Source organism: Rana temporaria, chromosome 7, assembly GCF_905171775.1.
Source record: "Rana temporaria chromosome 7, aRanTem1.1, whole genome shotgun sequence".
NCBI lineage: Eukaryota > Metazoa > Chordata > Amphibia > Anura > Ranidae > Rana > Rana temporaria.
In genome coordinates this window covers 127,651,365-127,668,172 of record NC_053495.1, presented here as the reverse complement: position 1 = coordinate 127,668,172, position 16,808 = coordinate 127,651,365, and the positions used below count along the sequence as shown (strand labels likewise).

Sequence of the window (16,808 nt, the reverse complement as noted above, 5' to 3'; positions counted from 1 at the left end):
GACGGACGCACATAGCTGGTCTTGCCTAGGGCGCCAAATTGCCTAGCACCGGCCATGCCTGCACTGAGGGGCAAATTTCCGCCAGCCCGCTCCACTGTGAGACAAATTGTTGCCAGCCCGTTCTGCCCGCCCCGCGCTCCACTGTGAGGCAAATTGACGCCCACCTGCCAGCCAGCCCGCTCCACCTGTTCTGCCAGCACGCTCCATTCACCTGGGCGTTGCGGGCAGGACAGGAGAACATTCAGCGGGTGAGCGGGCTTTCTTGCCAATCAGCGGGCGGGGGAGCAGAGAGATGACATCATCTGCATCATTGCAGATCTGTCCCCACTGTGCGGGCAGCAGAGAGATTACATTATCTCTCTGCTGCCTGCCTTTACTCTGGGACACAGCAAGTGGCAATCCGCAATGTGTGGCAGGTGATGTGGCAAGTGACAATCTGCTACGTGTGGCAGGTGACGTTGTGGCAAGTGACAATGTGTGACAGGTGGCGTCGTGGCAAGTGACAATCTGCATTGTGTGGCAGGTGGCAAGTGACAATCCTCAATGTGTGACATCGTGGCAAGTAACAATCTGCAATGTGTGGCAGGTGGCAAGTGACAATCCTCAATGTGTGACATCGTGGCAAGTGACAATCTGCAATGTGTGGCAGGTGGCAAGTGATAATCCTCAATGTGTGACATTGTGGCAAGTAACAATCTGCAATGTGTGGCAGGTGACAACCCGCATCTGGTGACGCGGCAAGTGACAATCCGCATCTGAAGGCAGGTGACGTTGGCAAGTGACACGCTCGGGGCTCCTACTGATTCTGCAATATGGTGAGTTGAACTATTTTATATAACAATGTAATAATAGAAATTATGCACTTCAAGCATTTTTATTATTATTATTTTTTTTTACTAGTAATGGCAGTGATCTGTTTTTTTTTTGTGAGACTGCGACATTGCGGTGGACAGGTCAGAAACTTTTGACACATTTTTGGGACCATTCACATTTATACAGCGATCTGTGCTATTAAAATGCACTGATTAATGTGTAAATGTCACTGTCAGGGAAGGGATTAAATGTGTTCCCTGGGAGGTGTTTCTAACTGGGGGGGTGGGACTGACTGGAGGAGGAGAGAGATCTCTGTTCCTAATCACTAGGATAGAGCCATGACAGGTCCGCTTTATACTCCTACATACATGTATAGAGCCATGACAGGTCCTCATTATACTTCTATATACACGTATAATGCCATGACAGGTCCTCTTTATACTCCTATACATGTATAGAGCCATGACAGGTCCTCTTTAGTTATAATGATATCAAATAAAGGATGTGGGGCATTTTGGTGGGCGTGATTTTTTTTTCTGGGGGGGGGCCCATACAACATTTTGCTATGGGGCCCTGTGATTTCTAGTTACGCCCCTGGTAGCAAGGTATAGAACAAATGTAATGCTAACAAACTAATAAATGTAGTGTAATTGTAAAAGCTGTACTGAATGTTGCCTCCTGCTACCCTGCTGTTCTAGCCTTATCCAATTAGTGTCTTGTGGAAATAGAAGCCATGTTTATAGTGCCTCAATATACATGAGTAATGCATCACTAAAAAATGTAGCACCAAGAAGTAGATCTAACCTTTCTATTTCACTTAACTGACAAATAAAAGCGAATGGCTTACCCCAAAAGCTGTGACTAGCCAGCAGAAAGAAGGTGAAGATGAAGGTCTTCATTGTTCAGGTTCTTTTGGTCAACCTCAAGGTACTGTACCTAGGTGTAGCTCCTCTTTTTATATCATTGAAGATGATGACATCATCAAAAATATGGAACAAAATCAAGGACTTTAAAGGTCTTCACATGACAGTAATTTTTAATCCTAAAGGGCAAATGATTAAAATAAATATTGGATGAAGTTAAAAAAACAGTATGTGATTGCCAATTTTTTTCCTCATCATAAACTGAGAATAATGTGCCAAAGTACCATTTTGCAATTTTGGCACCAGGTCCTGCTTTTGTAACATGTCCAATTATGATCAACACTTGTTGAGCTTGTGATAGGGACATTGGGCCAGATTCACGTAGAGCGGCGCATATATAGACCGGCGTAGCGCATCTCTGTTACGTTACGCTGGCTCAATTTCGTGACGCAAGTACCGTATCCACAGAGTATTTGCGCCCAAATTTGCGCCAGCGTAACGTAAATTCCGAGTCGTAAGGTGGGGTAATTGAAAGTGGGAAGGAAGTGGGCGTGCTCCATTGAAATGAGCCGTGACCCCATGCAAATGAAGGGCCGGCCGGACTGCGCGTGCGCGCATGATTCTGCACCTCACTGCGCATGCTCAGAACTCGGCCCGGCGCAATCAGTGAGATAGGAACTAGGCCCGGCGTACTTAGTGAGATACGCCCTGTGTATAAAAAGGCCCAGACAAACGCCCTTCCATTGCAAAAGTACATCCATGTGTTTCCCTTCCTGAAGCAAGGTGCTTTTGTTCTGTTGTCTGTGGCTGTGTGTTGGTTTGTGTAGGAGTGTTATAGGAAAGATTTATTGGAGTAGGAGATTGTATTAGCTGTTTGTTTTTTCTGAGTGTTTTTTGGTGTCTGTATTAGCTGTCTGTTTGTGCTGTCTGATTTTGGTGTCTGGTTTTTGCTGTCTGTTTTTGTGTCTGTCTGGTGCTGAGTGTTTGGTGGCGATATGGCACCAAAGAGGAGGAAGATAAACTTCTCTGTCCTTGAGAAGGAGATCCTTGCCAGGGCCATCACCCGAAATGGGCGTTTTTTGCATGGCCCTGAGAGCCGGGACACCACCCCGGCCAGGAAGAAGCAGATCCTCCAGGAGATAGTTGATGATATCAATGCCTTGGGGGGGGGGGGGGACGAGGACCGTCAGTGGTATCTCCAAAAAGATTAATGATCTGAGGAGCGTGGTCCGTGATAAGCTGGCCAAGCTTACAGCACATTCCATGGGCACTGGAGGGGGACCACCTTGCACCATCAGGCTGACTGATGAGGAGCGTGCGGTGGCCCGGTGCTTCAACAGGCAGCAAGTGGTGGGCCTGCCTGGCTTTGACTCCGAGGAGGCCGTGAGGACAGGTAAGTTTTTTTTTGAAAATTCTAGATTCACACTGAAGGCATCAAAACTATGAATTAACACATGTAATACATAACAAAAAAGTGTGAAACAACTGAAAATATATTTAATATTCTAGGTTCTTCAAAGTAGCCACCTTTTGCAGCAGACACATCTCTAGGACTGTTAAGAGGAGACTGTATGTTAGCAGCTGCATTAAGGTCACCTAATTTACCATAATTTACCATAGCATGGTAAGCACGGTAAGCCGCTGAGCCTCTAATTGCAAAGCCACAGGCAAAGCTGGACTCCGGTCAGAAAGTCATAAGTCAACTAGTGATGTTCTACTCCCTGAGCTATTGGTAGTCTTCAATGAGGCACTTGAATCATCCATGCTCCCAGCCTCCATGAACAATGTAAGTATAATAGTCCTCCCGAAGTAAGCATTTAATGGGTATACTCTGGCAGAAGCCTTCCTCTATAGTATTTGAAGAAACAATTTTAGTGCCTTGTACATCACTCTGCAAGATAAAACAGTTGCTATTTTTTCCTATTATTACTGTTGTACTTTTGAAAAACTGCTGATTCACAGACTTTGAATGAATAGTTTTTTTGTATTGTAAAATTGAACGTTAATAAAAAGTATTTGGAAAAAAATGAAATAAAACATTTATTAAAAATGTGTTCATAGTACTGAACATAAAAAAATAAGAATCATACATTACTGACCAGTAAAACCATTGTCATAAAAAGGCTGTTGTGTTATCAACTGGTTGCAATTCAGCTAAACTGGGTTATGGTCAAAAACTTGGTCAGTCTTAGAAGCAGTAGTGTATTTAGGTTTTGTGCTGCCCTAGGCCTGACTAAACTTGTGCACCCCCTAATTTAAATATGACCCACCCCTTCCTGTCAAGGTCACACCCCTTGCTATTTAAGACCTGCCCGAGTAGGGACACTAGTTTTGAGGGCCTGTGGGGGGGCAAGGGATTCCCTTAATTTGCATAGATTTCCTCTCACTTCCTGTTTGACTATGGGGAAGGAAGTGAAGGGAAATCTCTCGGGCAAATGCTCCCGATGCTTCACCCGATACTTGTACTGTCGGCGGTGATCAGTGCGTGGGCAAGTTACAAGCACCGATTTCCGCTGATTTTAAAGCAGCTGAAAGCCGCCGTGTATCCCGTGTATGCCGCCGTGTGTATCCCGTGTATCCCGCCGTGTTTCTCTCCCCTTTCGGTGCCCCTCCTCCACCCCCTGGAATTGTCAGGATGGACGGTAAATCCGGCTCCTTACTGCTCAGAATGGACAGAGTCAGTGATCACTGTTAAGACCTGGTCTGTTAAGACCCCTGATATCTCACCAAAGCCCCCCCAACAGGGCTGAAAAAGAAATAAAAAAATAAAGAATAAAAAAAAAATGATTGTAGAAAATAAAAAAATTAAAGAAAAAACACACTGACACGGTCCACCCCCCTTAAAAAAAAGAAAGCATTATAAAAAAAATTGTAAAAAATTAAAAACAAATTGTTAAAGATAAAAAAAAAAAAAAACATACCGACACATGTCACATGAGATAAAAAAAAAAAAGTATCGGTATTCGGAATCGGCGAGTACTTGAAAAAAAGGATCGGTACTTGTACTCGGTCTTAAAAAAGTGGTATCGGGACAACCCTAGCTATAACCCTCCCTTACTCTATCCAAAATGAAAAAAAAATGTGTTGCATATAGTTCTACTTCAAGCACACATTTCTGATCATTTTATGTAGAGGACTAAGAAGATATAACCATGCAAATGGTGCAGCAGAAACATATAGCACAGTGAGCAAGGTTTGTGGTCCAGGATGATAGGATAGTCAAAATTAGAAGCAGAGCCCCCCCCCCCCCCCCCCAGTTGCGGAATTCCGTCCGCCTGCATGCTGGAAGCAGTGCGGCCGCTTAATGGGGGTGCTAGACTAATTTGCCTAACAGTGCAGTGCAAACCAACGGGGACTCTTTGCGTGCTGCCCCCCTGCAAAGTGCTGCCCTAGGCCAGAATACAGCTTTGGTTAGAAGCAGATGGTCTAAGCTCATTATACTCTTCACCTGTACAGCATGTAGTTACTTTAACAAAAGATCATTCATTCTGTCATGTTGAATTCATATCTGTCAGAAAATTATTTGTTCATTTCATGCAAATATGAATATGTGGATAAGACTTTTAAAGACTGATAAAATATCAGTACCTCCTTTGTTCAGGTGATATGGATGTGTAAAGTCTGAAAAGGTTAAAATCACTGAAAGAGAAAATATGATGATATGGTTAGGAAACTGCCAAATACAAGGATCTGGCAGCTAAAATGGTAATTGTTGAGACTTATTCTTCAAAATCAGTCATTAGTAGTTTCCATATCAAAATAATGTTCTAATTCATTAGGCAATACTAAATTCTAATATTATGTAAAATATATACTGTTAATACACAGTAAATATAAAGCATTCACTAAACAAATACCCCTTGGCCATTGTACCCCACAGGGGCCCCTTATGAGTGCTTCTTCTCATCCTGTTCACATAATATAGAACATATGACTGTGCTTATGTACCAAATATTGATAATAATTATCCTCATCATATCGATCACCTAGATTTGTTTGGTAATTTGCCCACTATTCACCCTTTTTTGTCTTGCACAATATTTCAAATATTTTGTGCCTTTGCCCTGGAAATATATATTATAAAGTGGTTACATAGTTACATAGTAAGTCAGGTTGAAAAAAATACATAAATCCATCTAGTTCAACCAATAGAAAAAAAAAAGAAGGAAAATAGGTTAAAAAATAAATAAAAAAAACCTGCATATACACTATCCTAAACCCATGGTTGTATCAGAGGAAGAAAAAAAAACAATTGGATATTCCCAGAATCAATTACCCCTGGTGTTATTAACTACAAATTGTAGTATCCGGTTATAGTTCATGCATTTAGGAATGCATCCAGCTCTTTTTTAAAACAATCTATCGAGCTGGCCAGAACTAATTCTTGAGGGAGACTAATCCACATTTTCACAGCTCTTACTGTATATACAAGTTTTTTTTTATATCTATATATATAAAACTCAACGTGTGTGTGTATGTATGTATGTTCCAGCATCACGTCCAAACGGCTAAAGATATTAACATGAAACTTGGCACACATGTTACTTATATGTCAGCAACAAACATAGGATAGGTGGTTTAACCCTTACCCACCCCCATTTGCCATGGTCGGGGTTTTTCTTTAACGTCCCATTGAACTCTATGGGAAATACATGTTACTTCATAACTTCCAAACGGGTCACATGTTACTTACAGTATATGTTCACTTAAACTATGGGATAGTTAATTTATCCCTTAACTACCCCCATTTGTGAGGGTCGGGGTTTTTGTTTAAAGTCCCATGCAAATCAATGGGAAATGTATGTTCCCACATAACTTCTGTACGCCTGGAGATATTTCAATAATACCTGGTACACATATTACTTATATGCCAAATAAAAATATATGACACTTAAATTAACCCTTACCTACACCCTTATATAAAAGATGGGTATATTTATATTACTATGATTTTCCTCCCCAAAAGGTTAAGATAGGAAGACCGGGCAACGCCGGGTATTCAGCTAGTATATATATATATCTTGTGCAGCTTACCATCATATGGATGGAGACTTGGATCCTTATTATGAATATTTAATCTGATTACTAACTACATATACATGAGAGGTTGATAATCCTTCAGTGGCAAAATAGTGACAACGTTCTATCCCACTTTGTGACCAAAGATAAGGCAGTTTTGGGGCCACATGCTCGTCACTCGGTTGAGTGATCCTCGTGGAAAATCCAGCTGTGATGATTTTAATATATACTCTGGTTAATAATATTTGGTTCATTATCTAAGATATTCACATTCCTCCCCCTAAAGATAGTTTATATCCAATAGAGATTGATATGCGTTGGGGATACCCTACAGTGGTGAATTGTTGTCATCTTTTTAATGTCTATGGATCTCTCTTCTATTTATCATTTTTTTGATAGAATGTTTGATAATATGATGTAAAGTTAGAAAAAAAAAAATCCTCTCTTTTTCTTTTTTTTTTCTTATTTATATACTAAGGGGTAGATCCACATACAAATAGATGGGCGCAGTGTATGTGAGATACGCTACGCCGCTGTAACTTACTTTTGGCCGGTTCGAATCCCCAAAGAATTTCGCCGTGCAGTAGTGTATCTCAAGCGGCGTAACGGCACGGAATTCAAATCGGCGATTAGGGGGCGTGTTTCATTTAAATGAAGCGCGTCCCCGCGCCGAATGAACTGCGCAATCGCCGTCCCTAAATTTCCCGCCGTGCATTGCGCTAAATGACTTCGCAAGGACGTCATATTTTTTAACATAGACGTGACTTACGTACATTCCGATTCACGGACGACATACGCAAAAAAAAAAAAAAATTCAAATTAAAACGCGGGAACAACGGCCATACTTAACATAGCAAGTCTAACTATACGCGACGAAATACCAGTTTTAACAATACGCCGGAAAAAGCCGACTAGAGACGCCGTAAAATGCGAGGATTCAAAACAGAGATACGACGCAGGAAATTTGAAAGTACGCCGGCGTATCAGTAGATACACCGGCGTACTCGCTCTGTGGATCTGCCCCCATTAAAGCAAATGATTTTACATACTGGTATTTATATTTTCTTGAGCTGCATATAGGCCCTTGGGAGAAAAATCTTTCTTTTCTATCGTATAATGTGTAGGCTCCATTAGTAATGGCCAAATCTGTTATGGTCATACACAGTTAGGACCAAATTTATCAAATTTGAACCAAATGTGACATTTCCAACTTCATTGCGCTTCCTACGGCGTTTCCCCGAAAATAAGACCTACCCCGATAATAAGACCTTGCAGGATTTTCGGGGAGGGCTGCAATAAAAGACCTACCCGGAAAATAAGCCCTGGTTTAAAGTGGTTGTAAACTGCTAGAATCCTCACTAATGCAGTGTTGTATAGTGTGGAAGGTGTGTGTTTGCTGTGGTCTGCTTTAATCAGATACCTTCTTTTAGTGCCACTATATAATCTCCAGCTGCTCTCCCCTTCACTTTTTCTGGCCGTCAGTGGGGGATCTCGACCCCCTCCTCCATTTGCACTGGAGCGCTGCTCAGCTAATCTTCACTACTCTCCCCTTATCTTTTCCTGGCTGCTAGCGGGGGACCTCTACCCCCCCCCTTCCTCTGCATTGCTCGGTGCGGGCAGTGAAAGTGCCATTCATTGGATCTCTGCTGCTCTCACCTTCTCCTGACTGTCAGTGGGGGATCTTGCCCCACCTCCCTCTGCATTGCTCGGTGCGGGCAATGAAAGTGCCGTTCATCTGTCCTCTGCTGCTCTCCCCTTCTCCTGACTGTCAGTGGGGGATCCTAACTCCCCTCCCTCTGCATTGCTCAGAGCAGGTCATGGAAAGCGCCATTCATCTTCACTGCTCTCCCCTTCTCTTCTCCTCCTATCAGCGGGGGATCTTGGCCCCCTTCTGCATTGCTTGGTGCAAGGAAGACAGCTCAGGTCATGGAAGTGTCGAGCAATGCTTTTGGATTGTATATTGCTGTAGTGGCGAGGATTCTGGCAGTTTACAAGCACTTTTGCTATTATTAACACTTGGCACATTGCATGGCAAGCCCTACCCCGAAAATAAGCCCTGCTGTGTTTTTGGTGGCCAAAATTAATATAAGACCCAGGCTTATTTTTGGGGAAACACGGTACTATGATTTTACAGTACCCTGGTTGTGGTGACCCATTGAATTTTGTTATTGTCTCAAATTGTGACATAACTGTTACTACACTATCATACATTCTTGTCAGAATCATGCTTATTGTTTATCCCTATAAAAGAGGCTTCATTGTGACACTTTGTGTTATAATCATGTCTAGTGTTATTACATTGCTTATCATGTACCTTGATACTACTATTGTTTGTATGTGTAATGTGATATTTTAATAAAATTATTTTGGTTCACCCATTTATTCTTTTGCATCCATGTACTTCACGTAAAGTCCCACCTTCCTTGCTTTCCCCCTCTCAAATGTAATAGGGATGGAAACAAGTGACCCTACCGGGCCACGATTTCATATAAAGTACCTAGGGATGGAAATACACAGCCGTACCAGGCTATGGCTTCCTCAAAGTCCCTAACAACCCCCCTTCATTTTCTCTTAGGCCCCGTACACACCATAGAATCTATCCGCAGATAAATCCCATCAAATGGGTTTCAGCGGATAGATCCTATGGTGTGTACACTCCTGCGGATATTTATCCTCGGATAAATCTCCCCTGGGATGGATTTTCAGCAGATGAATATTTGCTGACATGCTCAACAAATCCATCTGCTGAAGTCCATCCCAAAGGATGGATCCGCTCGTCTGTACAGACTCACCGGATCCATCCGTCCAAAGGGATTCCCCGCACGCGTCGTAATGAGTTGACGCATGCGTGGAATTCCTTATATGACAGCGTCGCGCCCGTCGCCGCGTCATAATAGCGGCGACGGCGCGACACGTCATCGCCAGAGGATTTCAGCGCGGATTTCAATGCGATGGTGTGTACACGCCATCGCATAGAAATCTTCTGAAATCCTCGAGAGGATTTATCCGCGGATACGGTCCGCTGGACCGTATCTGCGGATAAATCCTCTCGTGTGTATGGGGCCTTATTCATAAAAAGTTTTGTTCCCTTTTGGCAACAGAGAAGGAGACAATGTTAACTGACAGCGCTTCCCCAGCTTTTGTATAATCACTAAAAACATTCTGTTTTGGGAACATATGGGATATGGGATCAACTTGAAATAACATTTTTTATTACAAAATACTTTAAAAAAAAAATGAATGCCTTGGGTGGTAATTGACACACCGCTAATTACACCAATATTGCTAACCTGTATATGGGTCATAAAAGCTATGTGGCAGCCCAGCACCGCAGGTCTGGCTGTCTCATCTGTTGTGGGCTGTCAGCCTGTGGCGCTTGAAGGAACGGCTAGGAGACGCTCTCCTCTGCCATAGGAAGAAGACCATAGGTCTCCTCTGACCGACTTCCTCTACACCACTGCTACATCCACCCAGGCTCTCTCCCGGTTTAGTGAGTCAAAATCCATTTGACCACTGTGCATGTGCACCCTATTAACTAAGTATTATTATATGTGAGATTTATTGTTTTGTTTTCTATTCATGTAGAACATATGCCTAATTTTCTAAAGAAATGTTCCAACGCATAACATGTAGAGCTGAGCCATAGCACGCCAAAACCACTCCAGACCAAGCCTGTTGCAACTTTATTATTATGTTATATATAATGGTTTTCTGACCCATATACAGATGAACAATATTGGTGTAATTGGCGGTGTGTCAATTACCACCCAGGCATTCATGAATGGAAAATGTTTTTTAGCAACATTAATTATTTTTAAAAAACATTTGTAATAAAGAAATTACATTTTGTATAGATATTTTGTCATTGTGGTGCCTATAAAGTAATGTTTTGTCATGGGTTAGGATTACTATTACTGCACTTTGTATGCTCATCTTAGCGCTTTCACTAATTCACCTAATAAAACTGCCACCTTTTTCTTTATAGATTACATGATTTACATTACTTGCAGGGCCGATGCTTGACTATTGTGCACCCTAGGGGTGTCACTAGTCTTTCCTAGGGCCGCATGGGTTACTACAACAGGGTCAGAGAGTGAACTCACCAGGGCAGCAGCTACATCCGGAGATATGGTGCCCGCCTCCCCAGCTGTCCTCATGCCCACCTCCTCTGCCTCCCCAGCTGTCCTTGTGCCCGCCCCCTCTGCCTCCCCAGCTGCCCTTGTGCCCGCCTCCTCCACCTCCCCAGCTGTCCTTGTGCCTGCCTCCTTTGCTGTCGCCCCCTCAGAGGCTGAGCTGCTGCTGACCTCCTCTGCAGCAGCCATGATGTTCTCCACAGTTGGTGCTTTCTCTGGAGAGTCAGTCAGCACCCCAGCCCTGTGTGGGGCCCCTTGTGTTCTCTGGCCAGCCTAGTGGGGAAGTCAGCGGCCATGGCTGTGCCTTCTAGGCAGCAGTGCACCCTAGGCGGCTGCCTAGTTCACCTGGCAGGAGCACTGGCCCTGATTACTTGATGATGAGAAGGTGAGCTGCTTTTAAATGCAATAGGATGGATCTACTGTGCATACATTTTACCAAATATAGAATAGGAATCTATTGTACAGTACATATCCAATTCATTACCATTGCCATTACCAGTATTTAACTCATTGGATCTTCTTAAATGGCATTGTAAATGTATAGGATCCTCATTTTCATGCTCCTTGTTTCCCCCCCAACATTATTCTGGCAGCAGTGTATGGTGTGCACAAGTGAAGGCATAACATGCTTGTAATGACTATACTCAACTTAATTGTTATGCATGTGTGTCTAAGGCAGTGGTTCTCAACCTTACTAGTGCCGTGACCCCTTGATAAAATTTCCCAAGTTGCGGGGACCCCTAACGGTAAAATTATTTTCGTAGCGTGGGTTGTCAGCATCCAAGACGAGTAATTTGTTCCCCTAACCCACGGACATTTAGCGCTCCCCGAGTCCCTTCCACTCATACAGTATTAAACCCCCTTATGGTACATTTGAGGATATACCCCTCTATCTCTTTTTTCTCCTTTCCCCCCCCCCCCCCCGCCATCCCTCTCTCTAGCTGTCTTTTGCTCCCTTTTTCTTTGTTCCTTCCTCTCTTTTTCTCTCCCTTCCATGCATTCTCTATTTTTATTTCTTCTCTTATTTCTTGGTGGGGGGTGCGGTTAGTCAGATCAGTGGCAGTGCTGGCGGGGGGTTCTGATGAGTCAACTAAGGTGCTCTTAATCAAGGCCATGTGCTGATCTGAGAACTGTAGTGGGGACTTTTAATGGCAACTATAATCACAGGTAGTGTTACTCACTGTGTCTCCGCATTTACGGTGTCTCAGACTTTGTAGAGTCTCGTAGCAGTGACACCTTTGCTGAAATCAGGAGATAGGTCTCCTCCAGCCTCTGCCACTTCACATTCCTCATGTCAGCCGACTTCCCTGCCCCCCAGCCATGCCTTGAATTGAATGGGCGGCTGCGGGCTTCAGGAACAGCCCATGATTTGGTGACCCCCTGGCAAATCATCATTTGACCCCAGGTTGAGAACCACTGGTCTAAGGTATACAAAAAGAGAGTACCTTCGATCACGTGAGTTTCATGTTATTAATAGTAATTCAATTTTTATACAATGCATAATGTTGCCGCCATAATTTCCAATAGAACAATTTAGTGGTATATCATGAATAGCATCAAGGTGTTTGGGGGCATGATACTCTGGTAGTTCGACAATTTTTATAGATTTTAATGATAACTGAAATAGAAAAGACACATGGTGGAAAGGAAAGGATGCTGCTCACCCCGAAAAAGTAATCATATGGGAAAATCCCCTAGTGGGGTTTTTAGGCAGCTGATTCAAGGATTCACAAAAGGTGTATAATAAAAAGTTTTATTGTATAAAATTGATTGGAATTTCCATTTCCCCCTCCCCTCCATGCCGACCATCATGTGGACTCCTTTCTCCATTACCTGTGACTCCTTGTAGGCCGCTTGGTAACTTTTCCCCTATCGTTCGCCCCTCCTTGGACGCCATCCTGGTGGAAGGTTGATCTGGGATCCTTGGAAATTGGATTTTAATGGAAACGAATAGCTTAATGGTCTAAGCTATTCATGTTAACATGCAGCCATTTGGTAACTATATAAAAGCTTTCTATATATAATGTATGCTTTTTTCAATAATTTGTAGAAGCAAATTTCTCTTATGTATTCTGTTACAGCAGCATTTAAAAAATCCTCTGAAGAAGACCCCCCAAGGGGTTGAAACGTGTCAGTAACTGTCATTTGCCCGCACATGCCCTATGTCAGATTGCATGACTTTTATGCTCACATATTTGTGTGTATATATTGTAAGATTTTTACCAGAGCTCATATCTCAACTGTTATGATTCCAATCAATTTTATACAATAACATTTTTTATCATACACCTTTTGTGAATCCTTGAATCAGCTGCCTAAAAACTCCACTGGGGGATTTTCCCATATCATAATGATGATAACTTACCTATAATTTCATGTCAAATATTCTGTTGGGACGATAATAGAGGCTTTTATGTTGTGAAAACTTGCTCTTATTTGATAAATCACAAATATTTAAGCAGTCTGTAAATAAGTAGCGCCTAGCTAATTTTTAGATATTCAATCCAAATCTATATCAATTCAAGTCGAATTCAATTTGAATAAGGCCCAAAAATTTGAATGGAATCGAAAAGGAAAAAATCTGAAAACAAATCATTCTAACATAACGAATGTAACTAAATTCAATTTTTAACTTATTGAATCCATCCAAAACGAATCAAATGTTTTGTTCTGCACCTTCCCTCTCTATCTGAGCCAAGACATACAATCATGGCTGGAAATTTACATATTTTGATTAAAGAAAGTAACCTACAGTTTTGAGACCAAAAAGAGGGGGAGAGTTTCCATTAAGGAACTAGCTGCTCTGGTCTTCAAAAAAATGGCAACCTCCTGCAAGAAAAACAGGAGCAATGCTGGAGGCAATTTACAACACACACTAATTTTAGATATATAAATATTAATGATGAATGTATGTTCTTTTGTTTAAGAACATTACTTCTTATCAAACTGTTAGGGGTAACGTTCTTATTCTGACTCCGATTGTTGTGAAGCGATTTATCCCTTGTGTGACCTGTATGCCTGGCCTGTATAAGCAGATATATTTGTAGCTCCTGGTTACTTTTCAGAACCGGTGCTATTGAAATTTAGAGGGGGTCAGAGAGTTAAGTAACTCTGACCATTGTTAATTAGTTCAAATTTGGACCTTCTATCCCAGCTTGGCTGTACTGTGGGCTCATGCTGTTGTTCCTGGGGTGCAGTTCCACCCCAGGTCGACAGGTGGCAGCAGTGGAGTCAAGGACTGGGTACTTTTCCCCAGCAGCCTATCAGGAGGAGGCTTCACCGCTGTGCATGCAGGGGAGGGGTATTTATGGGGCAGGCGCCATCTTCCTGGGTCTTCTTTTAGTGTGGCGCCCACCTTCAGGATAGCCATTCCATGGCGCCCCGGCAAATGGCCTTCCGGGCCGGGGTGCACGTGCTACGCAGAGATCCTGGCTTCAGGACCACATTGGCCGGAGCAATTAATCTGCCACTTGTGACTCAGTAATCGACTGGGTCCCACCTAAAGAGGTCCTGGGCTGTCCGTCCTTTTGGAGGAAGCTGTTCGGTGGAGAGTCTGCCTGAGGAGTGCCAAGAGAGGCTGGTGTTCCAATAGGGGCCTGACCATCCATCGGGGACCAGGGGAACCGGACACTGAGAGGCTGGATGTTGGTAGCCTATCAGTCGGTAACCTAACCTAAACTACCTGAAGGAGATCCAGGTGTTGAGTCCATCCAAGGGGACTTTGGACCACTATTTTCTGCAACCATTGGGAGGGTCTGTGGCAGAGACTTAACCCCAAGTTTGTGTGTCATTCTGGCTGCCGGGCTTGTGAGAGAGGCCTGTCCAGGTGCTCTATACCCATTCCGGCAGGAGTGGTGAAGTGAAAGTTTGTCGTTGGAAGCAGGACTGTTTCCTTTTGCCTACACCTGAATCTGTGTTCTCCATCTCTGCTATTCCTCTATTCTTCACCAAGTTCAACTGTTTTACCTTGTTTGGTAAAAAGACACAGGGCCAGATTCTGGTAGATACGGCGCCGGCGTAGTGTAAGTCATTTACACTACACCACCGCAACTTACTGGAGCAAGTGCCGTATTCGCAAAGCACTTGCTCCGTAATTTGCGGCGGCGTGGTGTAAATGGCCCGGCGTATCCCCGCGTAATTCAAAGGGGGCGGCTTGTATTTAAATTAAGCGCGCCCCCGTGCCGATCGAACTGCGCATGCGCCGGGCTTAAAATAGCCCAGTGCGCATGCTCCAGTTCTCGACGGAAAACGCCAATGACGCCGACGTGGGCGTCATTGACGTAAAGTCATATTCGCGGACGACTTAGGAAAACGACGTAACCAACGGAAAAAGCCGACGCGGACCCGACGCCATACTTAACATGGCATACGGCGGACTGGTGTAAGGTTACCCCTCATATAGCAAGGGTAACCTTACGCTTACGGAAACTACGTAAGCGACGGCTACGCGACACAAATTCGTTCGGGAATCGGCGTATCAGGCTCATTTGCATAAACAAATGAGACCTGAACGTAAACGCCACCTATCGGTCGGCGTTGTATTGCATTTAGGATCCGACGGTGTAAGTGATTTACACCAGTCGGATCCTAGCCTAATTCCAGCGTATCTTGTTTTGTGAATACAAAATAATGATACGCCGGCGAGAAATTCGAATTACGCCGGTGTATCAGTAGATACACCGGCGTAACTCTTCTGAGAATCTGGCCCACAGACATTCCATTACTACGGCTCTTATCAACTACCCTAGATGGCGGAGTCAGCGAGGTAACATGCCACCCAAAACAAACCAACAGCTCCTCCGGGGGTAGTGCTACATAATCACTGAGGACAATCCTTATCAGATAGCTTGAACTCACCAATATCAATTCTATTCGCAGAAGCTGCTTTAATCCAAACATCAGAATACATCAGATGACAGGTTACAGCAGATAAACAGGTTGTAATATTGTGCGGTCAAAAGATGATACTGTCTGTATCTTACTATGCAGAATACATGTGCCCTTGTTACATGTGGCCAGTAAGCAGTCTCCATAGACAGGAAGAAGAAAGTCAGGAAGAAGGGTGGAGCATACACAGAAAGGAAGTGTGTAATAGATCAGACAAAGAAAATAAGAAACTGTGCATTACCACAAAAGGTCACTAGATGGCAGCATGTAAACTAAACACAACATACATAGGAAATAGTTGGAAACAAGATGTATATATAGCAAATTATACGCCTATTGGGTGGCACACTCCCCATCTGGCATTGTAAATGTCACTATATACATCAGAACGGTAGTGATGCGACTGCAAATAACAAACAGTGTAATTTGCCTTGATGTCTTGAAGACCTGCAAGACATAAAAGAACATGCATATATATGCAACCATAATAACTGCAATAAGGCATCAAGAAGTGTTACTTAAAAGTTCAAGGCACATTCTTCTTGAAGTCACAAGTAGGATCCAGCAGCGTAAGCAAACAAGTTCATTCTCCAAAGGGCAAGAGCAGAACAAGTTCCGCGATAGGTCTGATGAAAGTCTTGACAGTCCCTTGTCTTGAAACCTTCACCTTGCGTATCTTACCGTCATCACTAGGAATGCTCTTTACAATAAGTTCCATGGGCCATTTGATTCTTTCAGCTTGCTGGTCCTTAAGCAGAACGAGATCTCCAACTTGGAGGTTAGGGTTCAGATCAGTGGCAAAAGTCTTGACTTCTGGAAGAATCTCTGGATCTTTGTCAGGTTCTAGAAGACTGAAGACATCAGCTGTGGTTTCCTCTGGATGATCCAGCAGGAATTTAGGACCTGTTATCCAAGGACAATTTGCAACGACACTTGCAGACATTGGCCTGGTGGCATGATGTTAATTTCAGATGGAACATACCGTAATGCCATTGTTCAGGTTTAGATGATTTCCTGATTCTCTCTACACGGTTGCTGACAAAGACGTAAAAATATTTAGTCTGGTTGTATATGGAGCCCAGAACAACTTTGC

General features: G+C 43.3%; 1 protein-coding gene across 1 annotated transcript in view; it reads right to left on the bottom strand.

Annotated features, from left to right (window-relative positions):
- The window catches only part of LOC120945637, a 38,195-nt gene extending 36,429 nt beyond the window's left edge, over positions 1–1,766 (bottom strand). Inside the window, exon 1 of the mRNA XM_040359959.1 lies at positions 1,661–1,766. Within this exon, the coding sequence (XP_040215893.1) occupies positions 1,661–1,712 (52 nt within the window). The 5' untranslated portion in view covers positions 1,713–1,766. The remainder of the gene's footprint in view (positions 1–1,660) is intronic.
- Positions 1,767–16,808: the final 15,042 nt, after the last annotated feature.